The sequence below is a fragment of the Odocoileus virginianus genome, chromosome 21, assembly GCF_023699985.2.
Source record: "Odocoileus virginianus isolate 20LAN1187 ecotype Illinois chromosome 21, Ovbor_1.2, whole genome shotgun sequence".
In the NCBI taxonomy this organism is placed as follows: Eukaryota; Metazoa; Chordata; class Mammalia; order Artiodactyla; family Cervidae; genus Odocoileus; species Odocoileus virginianus.
In genome coordinates, this window is record NC_069694.1 from 50,616,174 (window position 1) to 50,629,479 (window position 13,306).

The 13,306-nt window shown below is 39.7% G+C and overlaps 1 protein-coding gene across 28 annotated transcripts in view; it reads right to left on the minus strand.

Annotated features, from left to right (window-relative positions):
* Nucleotides 1–13,306, minus strand: part of CAMK2D (calcium/calmodulin dependent protein kinase II delta) — a 303,590-nt gene that overhangs the window by 78,502 nt on the left and 211,782 nt on the right. For all 28 annotated transcript variants that reach the window (XM_070452353.1, XM_070452351.1, XM_070452366.1 and 25 more), the window contains exon 5: nucleotides 1,711–1,776. In XM_070452353.1, the coding sequence (XP_070308454.1) occupies nucleotides 1,711–1,776 (66 nt within the window). The remainder of the gene's footprint in view (nucleotides 1–1,710; nucleotides 1,777–13,306) is intronic.

The window sequence follows — 13,306 nt, forward strand, 5'->3', positions numbered from 1 at the left end:
TCTTGGCAAGTGGGAAAACAGTTACTTCCAAGGCTATTCTGAAGTGCTTTTCAGAGGCCCAATGTGAGGATGTGGCTTAAACTGAACAAGTGATGATTCACACATCATAAGTGACATGGAACTTTCTATTTGACTTTGGCAATAGAAATTCCATTAAAAAATTAAAGAGTGTAGTCAGGTACAGATAAGATCCATAAAATTTCATAAACAGTAACATTAAACCAAGAAGGTGAATGAGAAGTTCAGAGGTGAGCCTGGGTATGCATGCGCTACTCTGGAGGGATGGGGGCCTGCTATCGGCTGACTGATACCCGGGCCAGGCTACCAGGGAGGCAGCAGCCTCAGGAAGCTCTGAGAGCAGCGGAGAGAACAGGCAGGCACAGACCACCATAATTGAATACAGATACCCTCTCATTTACATGGCTAATAAGGAGCTAATCACTCATGGCCAGGTTTTTCAAAATGAGTACTGACTACAGAATATATATAAGAAATGCCAAGGAAATTAACACCATGCAGTCTAAGTAATGTCTCAGCAAGTAAATTAATGTTACTTCACTCCAAAAACACCGCCTGTGTGTAGCCTAGGAAGTCTCAAATGAGACAAAATGTTAGCCATTTTTAACTTCTGTAAAAATGTTGCCAATTAACAAGATTGGGAAATCTTCTTGAACCCTCTGAAGTACCTGAGTAAATATTTTTTCAAGTGAGAGTTCCAAGGACTTTAATGAAATTTCCAAAGAGTTAAATAGTTCATAATGCTTTAAGGAGACCACTGGGGCTTTTGGAGTCTGTTTCTTTTTATGGTCTCTGATTGGATGTGGGCTATTCATGGAATTTTCTGTGATGAGGGAAATGCTTTATATTTGCTATGTCCAGTCAGTTGCCACTAGGCACTCATGTCATTAAGCACATGAAATGGGGCTAGTGCAATTGGGGAACTGAACTTTTTATTAAAGTAACTGAAACTGAAATTAAAAGTCATATGTATACACAACAAAGCCCTCCTGTATAGCATAAGGACTGTATTTAATCGCTGCTGCTGTTCAGTTCTTAAGTCGTGTCTGACTCTTTGCAACCCCATGGACTGCAGCACTCCAGGCTTCCCTGTCCTCCACAATCTCCCAGAGTTTGCTCAAACTCATGTCTGTTGAGTCAGTGATGGTATCTAAACATATTCAATATTCTAACTATAATCAATATCCTGTAATAAACCATAGTAGAAAAGAATACAAAAAAATCACTTTGATGTATTGCAAAGTATTGCAGAAATTAATAAAACACTATAAATCAACTATACTTCAATAAAACAAACAAAAAAAAATAGTCATATGTGACTAGTGGTTATCAAACTGGGAAGCCTAGCATCTAGAGACCAGAGGGTTTCAATTTTTTTTAATTCTCATAACTTTGATAAAAAAGTATATTTCTTTATCAGAAGTCATTCCAGCTAGGCTTTAAAATATATATATATATATATTCTAACTACAGATACTAGTTAAAAGTAAAGTTTACATCAGATTCATAGTTTTTTTTCCCCCCAAAGAACCATTTTGAAAATCTGTTAAGAGAGAGAGGACTTGTGAAAAGTCCAAGACGATATTATGAGATTCTCATAATCCTAAGTGCCATGATACATCTGTAGAGATATACCGAACAAGCATCATGTGAGTGCTGAGTCTTGTATCTTGTCCAGGACAAGTCACTTACCTGGCATCAGCTTCACTGTAATATTCTCTTGCCACTATGTCTTCAAACAGTTCACCTCCAGTAACTCTGTGAAGACAAACAAGATTACATTAAAAAAGAAAAAACTAGGCATCAATAGATTTTCACCAATGTTGATATAGAATATTTGTTTTCATATTATTATATAAACATAAAGTATAATAAATTATTATAAAAACATAAAGTATATTAAAATATTATAAGACTCCATCAATTCAGTTCAGTCGCTCAGTCGTGTCTGACTCTGAGACCCCATGCAGCATGCCAGGCTTTCCTGTCCATCACCAACTCCCGGAGTTCACTCACACTCATGTCCATTGAGTCGGTGATGCCATCCAACCATCTCATCTTCTGTTGTCCCCTTCTCCTCCTGCCCCCAATCCCTCCCAGCATCATGGTCTTTTCAAATGAGTCAGCTCTTCTCATCAGGTGGCCAAAGTTGAAGTTTCCACTTCAATATCAGTCCTTCCAATGAACACCCAGGACTTATCTCCTTTAGGATGGACTGGTTGGATCTCCTCGCAGTCCAAGGGACTCTCGAGAGTCTTCTCCAACACCACAGTTCAGAAGCGTCAATTCTTCAGCGCTTAGCTTTCTTTATAGTCCAACTCTCACATCCATACAGGACTACTGGAAAAACTATAGCCTTGAGTAGATGGACCTTTGTTGGCAAAGTAATGTCTCTGCTTTTTAATATGCTGTCTAGGTTGGTCATAACTTTTCTTCCAAGGAGTAAGCATCTTTTTATTTCATGGCTGCAGTTACTATCTGCAGTGATTTTGAAGCTCCCCAAAATAAAGTCTGCCACTGTTTCCCCATCTATTTCCCACGAAGTGATGGGATAAGATGCCATGATCTTTGTTTTCTGAATGTTGAGTTTTAAGCAAACTTTTTCACTCTCCTTTTTCACTTTCATCAAGAGGCTCTTTAGTTCTTCTTCACTTTCTGCCATAAGGGTGGTGTCATCTGCATATCTGAGGTTATTGATATTTCTCCCAGCAATCTTGATTCCAGCTTGTGCTTCCTCTAGCCCAGCGTTTCTCATGATGTACTCTGCATATAAGTTAAATAAGCAGGGTGACAATATACAGCCTTGACGTACTCCTTTTCCTATTTGGAACCAGTCTGTTGTTCCATGTCCAGTTCTAACTGTTGCTTCCTGACCTGCATGCAGATTTCTCAAGATGCAGGTCAGGTGGTCTGGTATTCCCATTCTCTTTCAGAATTTTCCACAGTTTATTGTGATCCACACACATAAAACTCCATATGGCTGATTTATATTCATCTAAACATTTTCCTTTCTATTTGCTTACACATCACTAGATCCTGGACACACACCTTTCTGTACACTGTAAAAACATTCAGACACATCTCTCATAGAAAACAGTTTCTACAAAACTCATCAATTCTCCAAAGATTAACTAAGGTCTGACAAAGTGTGTGCAAGCATTCAGGAGTATTTTCTGAACAGAAAGAGAAGATGATACGTGTCATGGATGTAGAGTGTGAATTTGCAGGCTGTATTTTTTGGAGGGGATCGTTTTTTAAACTGGAATGGACATGTCTTTGGGGGCTGGAGGCGGCCTTCCAAAATGCACGTCACTCAAGGGCTGAGAGCTCACTTTTCTGTGTGAAAACGCCCTGGTCTCCTCGGTCCAAGTCTTCACCAGTAAACCAAGACCCAGGTTTTTGCGATGTCCTGGGAGTCAGCGGTGATCCCTTTCCAGCCAGGAAGGAGTCCATCTGTCTGCCCTTCTTAATAAAGTGAAGACTTCCCCACAACCCAGCAACTGGGTTTGGTTACTCCAGGAAGTTCATTCAAATCATGGACTTTGAGGCTCTCTAGTGAAGGCGATATAACTCTCTTTGGGATTCATTTCTTTTCCAGGTCTGATAGATATAATGATTTGGGGCCAGAATTCCTTAAGTGGTGATTCTCTGGCTTAGGCTTTTTTTCTCCCTGCTTAAACAATGTTTTTAAATTTTAGAGTCACAAAATTTTGTAGTAAAATTTTAAAAATATGGAAACATACCAAGTCCTCTCCTTATCTCTTGATCCCAATTCCACTCTCCGGAATAAACTAATTTTAACTTTATGTGTGTCCTTTCAATTTTTTGTAGGTCTTTTAACATTTGTACTTCTCCCTTTGCATATGCAAACAAAGAACACTTATCTCACTAAAGTGCAAATTGTGCAATCACAAAATTAGGTTACTTGTGTTTTTCATTTTACATTAAATCATGGGCACTCTTTCATGTCAGAAGCATTTTTCCCCTATTAAACTAAGTAGTGTGTGTGTGTGCATGCATGACTGTGTGCATCTTTGAGAAGATTTCTAAAAGATAAATTCTTATAAGTAAAATTACTGGGTCGAAGAGTACCCACATTTAAAATTTTGTTGGGAAGGCAAACTATGCCAACTTTGTTGGGAAGGCACATTATCTTCCCAAATGGTTACACCTCCAATGCTGTGAAAGTACAGACAGGCCCCCGATATAACTAATGATGGTTATGGTCAATTAACAAAAATGGCTATCTAATTGGGGAAAGGTTAGCTCACGTTAATAAGAATTTTATTATGTGTGAAACGAATCATTTTCTTGTAATTGTCAGTCATTCGTTCCTTATTATGATCTGACTTGATTTTAAAAGAAAATTTCTGTCTTGGAGTTTCATCTTAAAATAGCTAACATTTGTCAAGTGCCTACCGTGTGCCACACAGTGTGCTGAGCTTTAAATTCGCTGAGAAACCCTCATAATTCATGGTGGTTTTACTACTAGCCCAGCTTATTGATGAGAAAATGGAAGCACAGAGAGGTTAAGTAACTTGCCCAATTTTACATGCCCGAGTGGCCCAGGCGGGCCGTCCGCTCCACAGCCCACACTCTGAATCACTGCACAGTGCAGCTTTCTCCGTCACCACACTGTCCATCGTTCCAGAGGCTTAGAAGGTAAGAGTCACTGGTCAAGCATCGGTGAAGGTGTAAGGCTTGCTGTATGCGAGTGTGAGATAAAAGTACCCTGAAACTGTTTTCTTGTTCCTGTTCTTGTTTTCTTTTTTTCTTAAATTCTGAAACATCAAATGAAAACATTTTCTAGAGATCACCAGTTATTATTCTCTTCTGTATTTTCCTCTCCTAAATGTAAAGATGTGATACTAAAAACTACAGATTTGAAAGTTTATGTAACGTTCCCCCAGATCCATTGCATTGTGGATACTTGTAAGTTCTTTAATGTTGAAGTTACAACTTTCGATTCTATTGTTTTTAGATATAAAATGGACATCTAAGATTATTTAAAGCTTCATAGATGCAGATGTAGAGAACGGTGTGGACATAGTGGGGGAGGGAGAGGGTGGTAGGAATTGAGAAAGTAGCACTGACATATATACACACCATGTGTAACATAGACAGCTAGTGGGAAACTGCTGTCTGACAGAGAACCAGCCTGGTGCTCTGACGATCCAGAGGGGTGAGACCAGGGGGAATGTGGGAGGCTCGAGACAGAGGGGATATATATATATATATATAGTTATGACTGATTTGCATTGGTGCAGGGCAGAAACCTATACAACACTGCAAAGCAATTATCCTCCAATTAAAAAATAAGCAAGCACAAGGAAAACAAAAAAAAATTCCTGTAACAACAGAAAAGCATCACATAAGCTTATTATGAAAACTACGGTTACATATACATGTAACTGCATTTACTGGCACAGCTAAGCTTTTCTCCCAGTTATAATTTATGATAATTTGTGCCCTAGACAAATTGTAATATAAAGTAATTAAATATTAGAGAGAAAGTTAATTCCAACAAATCTACTGCCTTTGTAATGATGATAACAGTTTTGTGAGATTTCTTTCTTTGAATGTGACCAACATAAATATGATACATACTCATATTTATCCTTGTTTCTAACCACAGGTACCAAGAAAATCTGTATATATTACATACAATCTTGGATTATTAAAGTGCTTAACAAATATTAATTAAAAAGTCTACTGTCATTAAGAAAATTGCTGCTGCATATATAGTAGCTCCTTAAATAGATTATCTGCTCCATGAGAACTGCTGGATCCTAAATTATTAATACTAGGATCAGGATTTACGGATCTTTGTTACCTTAGTACCTAGCCTAGCAACTAAGAAATAACATTTATTCAATTAATGAGTGCTGAAATAATGATTAAATGAATTAACCAAGTCAGAAAACTATGCTACCCGTCTACTATTACAAGTTCAGAATTTACATGAGCTGAAGAAGAAAAAATAAATCCCACTAAAATTTAGCTACACATGATGGTAGGTTTTATTTCTTGAGGGTTCATATCTAAAGAAGAATACTGAAAAATCAGGTATAACTATTAAACATATTAAATATAAGGGGTATAGAGTTCTATATTGAGTTGGAGATTAAGTAGTCAACTCTCTCAAAGTACTCTTTCTTATTTTCCAGCATTCATTTTTCTCATTGTTTAAAAATATCCTTGTGCAGTGAAGCCATTTTATCATTTTGACTATATGTATGACAAACATCTGGGAAGGCAGAAATGGAGTTCTAATAGAACACAATGCCTTAAAAAGAAACTACTGGATTTTTCTATACTCACATTATTTGTTTAATGGAGCACAAATTTAAGCAGGAGTTATTACAGATTTTGGAAAATTTTTAGTGTGTGAAGTTTCATAAAATTCACAAATTAAATCAGTCTGATGAATAAATTGTTTAATTAATTAGAGATTTTGTGAATAAATTGATGTTAGGGATCTGTATGACATGAAGCATATCGATTATATGTTTGAATCATTAACTATCATTCATGAACCTCCAGAACATTAGAGCTTACAGGAAAAAAAGATAATTCTGGACGTATGAAAAGATGAGGCAACACATATCTTAGAGATGAGTATTTTTGTTGTTGCTTTTGTTATTATTGAGATGCTGAATCATTCTCTGTTATCTAGCAAGAATGAATTATTTGTGCTCCTAGTATATTTGTGAGTTATATCAGAAATGCTTAAAAGTAGTTTCATCTTAAATAAAACATGAAATTTCAGAAGGATTATAGCTTTGACGTGACAATGAGCAGCAGCTGGATTCCAAGATGTCCAAGACTGGGCTTTGGGAGGGAGAACGGGGCCACACTGAGTCAGCAGCCAGTGCTGATGCGGAGACGGGACTGCTGCCTGAGGCGGCAGGGCAAAACCCAGGGTGCTCAGGCTGCAGTCACACTGGGAAATGAGCCCAGAGCAGGGCCCAGCGATGCACGCTGAGGAGGCAGTGTCTCCAAGGCAGGGCCAGGAGTGTCTCCAAGAAATAAAAGGAGTAATTCCCCCTGGAACTCTAGGTATAGAGCTGAAGAACAAACTCAACGAGCAGAGGCCACCAGACCTGAAACCCGAGCCTCCGAACAGGAGTCATGCTAGCAAAGAATCACCAGGGTCAGATGTTTGCCTGTCTGTCCCAAAACACTTCACGTGCTCCTCTGCATCTGGGCGACGGGTGTGTGTCCTAGTGATCTCCAGGGTAGAAGCCGTGACGCTGACGTGTCTGGAGGTGTTACCTGCGAGGTGCCAGGCACACTGCTTTGCGTACCGTTGAACAGTAACAACACACACCCACCGCGTGCTCACTGCGTGGGAAGCCCAAGTGCTGTGCTGAGTCTCGCACAACAGCCTCGTGAGGGAGACACAGGTATCTCCAGCTCACGCACGAGGGCACTGAAGCAGTGGGGGTTAAGGACTTGTCCGAGAATGTACAACGTGAGAGAAAAAGCTTGCAGATTCACTGTGCTGCCCTAATCCTTGCCCCTCAGACGCAACCTGGAGGGCAGGCGAGGGCGGGCAAAGATGTCTGGAGAGCCCAGGAGCACGTGAGAAGACTGGGACCCACACCACATAAAGGCATTCCCACTCACATCTCTCCTAAGTCCTGGATTCAAGTCAGCCCAGACGCTGGTAAGGGCTGGTCAGAGTGAAGCCGATCAGCCTTTATTTACAGGAGCGTTACTGGCTTTTCTGGCCAGACAATCCTTCACCATGTGGAATGTCCCTTGAATGGCAGAACTGTTGGCACCAGGCCACACAGCAGGTGCCAGCAGCGCTACCTTGTCAGCGTGTCAACCCCACTACTTCCACCAGTCACCCCAAGGTTCCCCCGAGGCACTCTTGCTGAGGACCACTCAGCTAAGGGAACAAAGTCTATGGAATATAGCTGAAAATTAGGCCTTCTTAGCACATCTGACCTATACAGTCAAACAAGCCAATCCATGGGCTTCCCTGGTGGCTCAGCTGGTAAAGAATCTGCCTATAATGCAGGAGACCTGGGTTCGATCCCTGGTTGGGAAGATTCCCTGGAGAAGGAACAGCTAGCCACTCCTGTATTCTGGCCTGGAGAATTCCATGGACTCTATAGTCCATGTGGCCACAAAGAGTTGGACACAGCTGAGCGACTTTCAGTGTCACTTTCACCTTTAAAGTCAGTCAATGATTCAAGGGCCTTTGGGGCAGACATCTATGATTGGAACATGGTATCTTCAGTACCTTACAGAAGTACTGCCTGGCAGATAGAAAGAGCTGCTGAATCTTTGCTGGGAAAATAAATTATTAAATAATCCAATGGATTAATGAAAACATATGCAACTGCCTACAATTTTATGGTTTAACCTGTACTTAAGGTAGAATCTGAGGGTGAAGAGGCCTAAGTACCTTTCATGTTCTTTATCTACCAATCTCTAGATAAATCCTGCTGCCTTTATCTCTAAAACGGATTAAGACTTCTTTCCATTTCCACTACAAGGTCCAAGTCATCACTATCACCTGCACCACTGCAACGGCCTCCTAAGTAACACCATGACCTCTCCTGCCCCTCTGCCATCAATTATCCAGACAGCGGCTTTAAATGCACATTGAGTTTCATCTCACGCCTCCGTGATGCTCTTACGTACCTGCCCAGCGCTCCTCCAGGCAACTCCTCACAGGACCTGCCTGTCCCCTGACTCTCCCTGGTGGCCCCTCTGTGCTGCTCCGACCACACGGGCCTCCCTCCAGTTCCCTAAATACACCAAGCTCCTCTCTCCCGAGCCTTTTCATGTGCCTGTTTCTCTTCTAGAACTTTCCCTCACTCTCTATATTCATTGAGTAATTCCTCTAATCCTTCAAAATTTGGCTTAAATTTCTTATCCCCAGGCCTCCACTCATCTAAGTTATCTGATTGCCTTAGAGCCCTGTTTTATTCTCCATCACACCTGTCACCAACACTTATCATTATGTATTCGTTTGTGTTTACCTTTGTTTAATGTTTGTCTCTCTACCTGTATGGTTGCTCTGGGAGGGCAAATTTGCTCCTGCTTTTCCACTATAAAATATAAAATGCTGACTCACAGGGCCTGTGACAAGCACATTAAATGCTTATTAAGTGAATGAGCCCAGAGTTCTATATTTCACAGCCAGCCAGATGTGTGGGATGATCACTTATCAATGCCATTATGTTGATTTTCCTGACATCATATCACTTACCATTATGTTTTATAAGAAAGCGGGGATCTCTCAGGCAGTTTTTCCCTAGAAACCATGTATTTCAGTTTTGGACTTACAGTATCTTTCCCATAAGACAGAGTTTGTCTGTGAACTAATTATGTCTGATCACAAATGCAAGAAGTATTTGTTGAATTATATAAAGGCATGTACTTGGATTAGAGATTGAGCAAGATAACTAGCTATGTTTATATTTAATTTTTTGAAGAACTGAACCCATATATGTCTTTATTTATTATAATTGAGTAAACAGACCAGGAACATCTGTATGTTCAACTTCTATTTAACATTATGCTCCTCTCATATGTTCAGAAATGTTCATACTTCTTGGTGAATGATGCGTTTTAAGACAAGTCAAGGAGTGCAGCCATGACCAAGCAGAATCAGATGTGTCAGACAGTTCTGATAGAGTGGCAATGGTGGGCATGGAGGTGGCTGAAGCAAACTGGGAATGACTGACACAGAACACAAAACACAATTCTGGTTCACTGTTAATGCCATTATTAGTATCCTTTTTTTTTTTTAAGCTAAGATCAATTTATTCTGTAAGTTATTTTCTAGCTGTATACCCAATATTTGATAACACCTCTGAAGTAGTAGATTATTTGAGGTTGTCCAGACATGCTTCTCTGAATGAATTCCAAATTGTATGATGGAAATCAAAAAAGGCAGAGAGTTGCTTTAATAGAAAGTCCAAAGAGTTTCTTATTGATCCTGATGGAGACAGATTTGCTGAGTCATACTAAGAATTAGAATCAAGATGATAAAACTGAGACAAGCCATTGGAAGTGTTTCATACAAACCCAAATCAGGCCAGGAGGAAAGGCACCATGCTGGAGGAGGCCCTGTGAGGGATATTAGAAGCGGGGCCATGTCCACGGACACTGTCCAGCCTGCAGTATCACGCAGAGTGGAGAAGTGGACTGGGGTGGCAGGATCCTGACCTCTTCAAAGGAGAGCTTCCTTTACTCCTGCTTTTCTGTCTAATCTCTGGGGGCTCAATCTATCCTTTCAATATCATTGTGGATTTCTGTAATCTCCCTCAACTGTAAAACTCATGCCAGTTCTACTTTACAATCCCTTCCTCATTCCATCTTTCACAAATGCAGGGGAAAATTTGAACCACAATCAAAAGTTCATATTCTTAAAGTTGCTTTTCCTCTTTGATGAACACGAAAAATCATGAATTAAAAACAGCACTGCTCAGCACAATTAAGGGCACATGGAACAAAGCAAAAGTAAAAATGAGATAGGCTATTTTTGTTCTGTTACTATCACACACCTCCTCAAGTAAGCAAATCAGTCACTAAGCTTATTATATTTGTGTGTGTGGTTTAATAAGATGCCTTAATCTAAGACTAATTAAATGCTCAGGTAATGTATTGCAAAGATGTACATATCAAAATGAAGGCTTCCTGAAGGCAAGAAATAGACTGTAATTCTATGCATTAAAAAAAGTTTGATGCAAATTAAAATCACAATGAGATACCAACTCACAGCCACTGTGTGGTTACCACAAAAAAACCCAGAAAATAGTAAGTGCTGATGAGGATGTAGAAAAATTGAACACTTGTACACCATTGGTGGAAATCCAAAATGGTATAGCTGCTGTGGAAAACAGTATGACAGTTACAAAAATTTTTAAATAGAATTTCCATACGACCCAACAATTCTAACTTTGATTATGTACCCAAAAGAACTGGTCCTTGAAAAGATATCTGCACTCCCATGTTCATAACTGTATTATTCACAACAGTTAAAACATGTTCATTGGTTGATAAAAGGATAAGCAAAATGTGTTAAATGCCGTCAATGAAATACTATTAAGTCCTAAAAAGGAAGTAAGTTTTGGCATATGCTACAACATGAATGAACCCTGAGGACATCATGCTAAGTGAAATAAGTCAGTCAAAAAAGATAGATACTGATAATTTCACTTACATGAGGTACTTAGAGTAGCTAAAATCAGAGAAACAGCAAGTAGAATGGTGATCGCCAGGGACAGAGGAGAGGACAGAATGGGGAGTTATTTTATAGTGGATGTAGAGTTGCAGTCCTGCACGATAAAAAGAGTTCCATAGATGGATGGTTGTCCAACAATGTACATGTGCTTATAATGCCACTTAACTGGACACAGAAATGGTTAAGCAGTTTTTATGTTATGTGAACTTTACAAATTTTTTTTAAAATAAAAAAAAATTATTTGACGATAGTAATATGAGGAGAACGAAAAAGAGTACAATGTAATGAAGACTAAATAAATACTGCTATTTCCTATTCCTTTATGAGTTCCAGAAAGATTTAGAAAGTTATCCATACCATAATCTTGAGTGCTAATGAAAAGTTCTACATCAGCTAGTTGTCAAAAGTGATAATTTGTTCCACTGTTACTTTTCACTTTAGGCAGCATGCTCACAAGAATGAAGCGGATTCAACATAATAACAACTGGCTTGTTATTAGCCAACTGTGTGAGGTCAGGCCAGGCCAAGATTTTTCTGTGCTGTATTTTGCCTATTCATAAAATGAAAAGAGAAAATACAGCATTTTTCCCCCTATTCAGAGCCATCAGATAAGGGCTGTTACAATTTGTGCTCTACACAAAGGCACAAGCAGAGGGAGAGAAGGCAGAGCTCTAACCCAGCCTTACCCTACTCTCTGAGCAGAGTGCCTGCACCTGGAGTTTTTTCCGAATGGCACAGAAACACCAACAGGCTCTATCTCTATTTGACAAAGTTCCATGAGTAATTCAGTTCATACTATCCCCTACTCACCAAGATATGACCACCATGACCCCAGAGCTTCTCTGGGATACCCAAAGACAGTCAGTGAGGCAGACATAAAATGTCCGCATGCTGGGAATATAAAATGTGAAAGTAAATGTCTTTCTTCAGGGTCTGTGTGACATTTCTAAAATCCTTTGGAAGTCCTAATGGAAATCTTAAAACTGAAATTTAAGACAGTGCAAGTTGTCTTTGGAGATCAGCAGAACCGTTTGCCCCTCTGATGTCTTGTCATAGAACATATCTTTTTTGACTTGGGGTTAGTATATTAAGGGTCCTGACCTAGGGATCGAGCCCGGGTCTCCTTACATTGTAGGCAGACTCTTTACCATCTGAGCCATCAGGGAAACCCCCTAGCATACTAAGGGGCAGATTATCTCTTTGGCAACTGATGGCTTGCAACTACACAGTTTTGCACAAGTCCCAGTCTTAGTTCACCAAAATCCTGTTTGGCACTTGAATATATTTTCTAAGGATGGATGAGCTGGTATAATAATACACTCACATCTCCAGAAGAAGACACAACAATGGACATCACAGTGCCCATGCCTATCTAAAAAGAAAAAAAAAAATTGAAATTACTGACAATCCATCCAGGCAGATGTGGTGAGAGCCCTACTGAGGCATCAGGCTTCCTTGCCAAGCAGGGGCTCAGTTCTTGGAGCTGAAGCTGGGCCCAAGCATAAATGTGTAAGACATTCTTGGAAGTGAGGGATCTGGTTGAAGGGAGTTGGTTACAGCCTGGACCCCTCAGTTTGGGAACAATAATCTTCAGTTGAAGATACAAGAGTAAAGGAGAAATATTTTTCCACAGTCAGGTAATCTGCAGTATAAATAAATCATAGAGAGAAAAATTTCCTTCTAAATTTTCTGCTTCACCTATCAAGCTAACTGCATATCCCAGTCACATTTTAAAAATAAGTCAATTTTTATATTTATAGCAAGTTTTTTTAAAAAAAATGAGGTCATTGATATTTTATGATGTCAATATTTTTAGTTATCTATAAATTATATATATTAGTTTTGCATATATCATATATATACACATGTTTCAGATGTTTGTTGCTAAGTCATGTCTGACTCTTTTGTGGCTCTGTGGCTATAGCCTGCAAGGTTCCTCTGTTCATGGGATTTCCCCGGCAGGAATACTAGAGTGGGCTGCCATTTCCTTCTCCAGGGGATCTTTCCAACCCAGGGATCACATGTGTGTCTTCCGCATTGGCAGGCAGATTTTTTACCACTGAGCCACCAGGAAAGCCC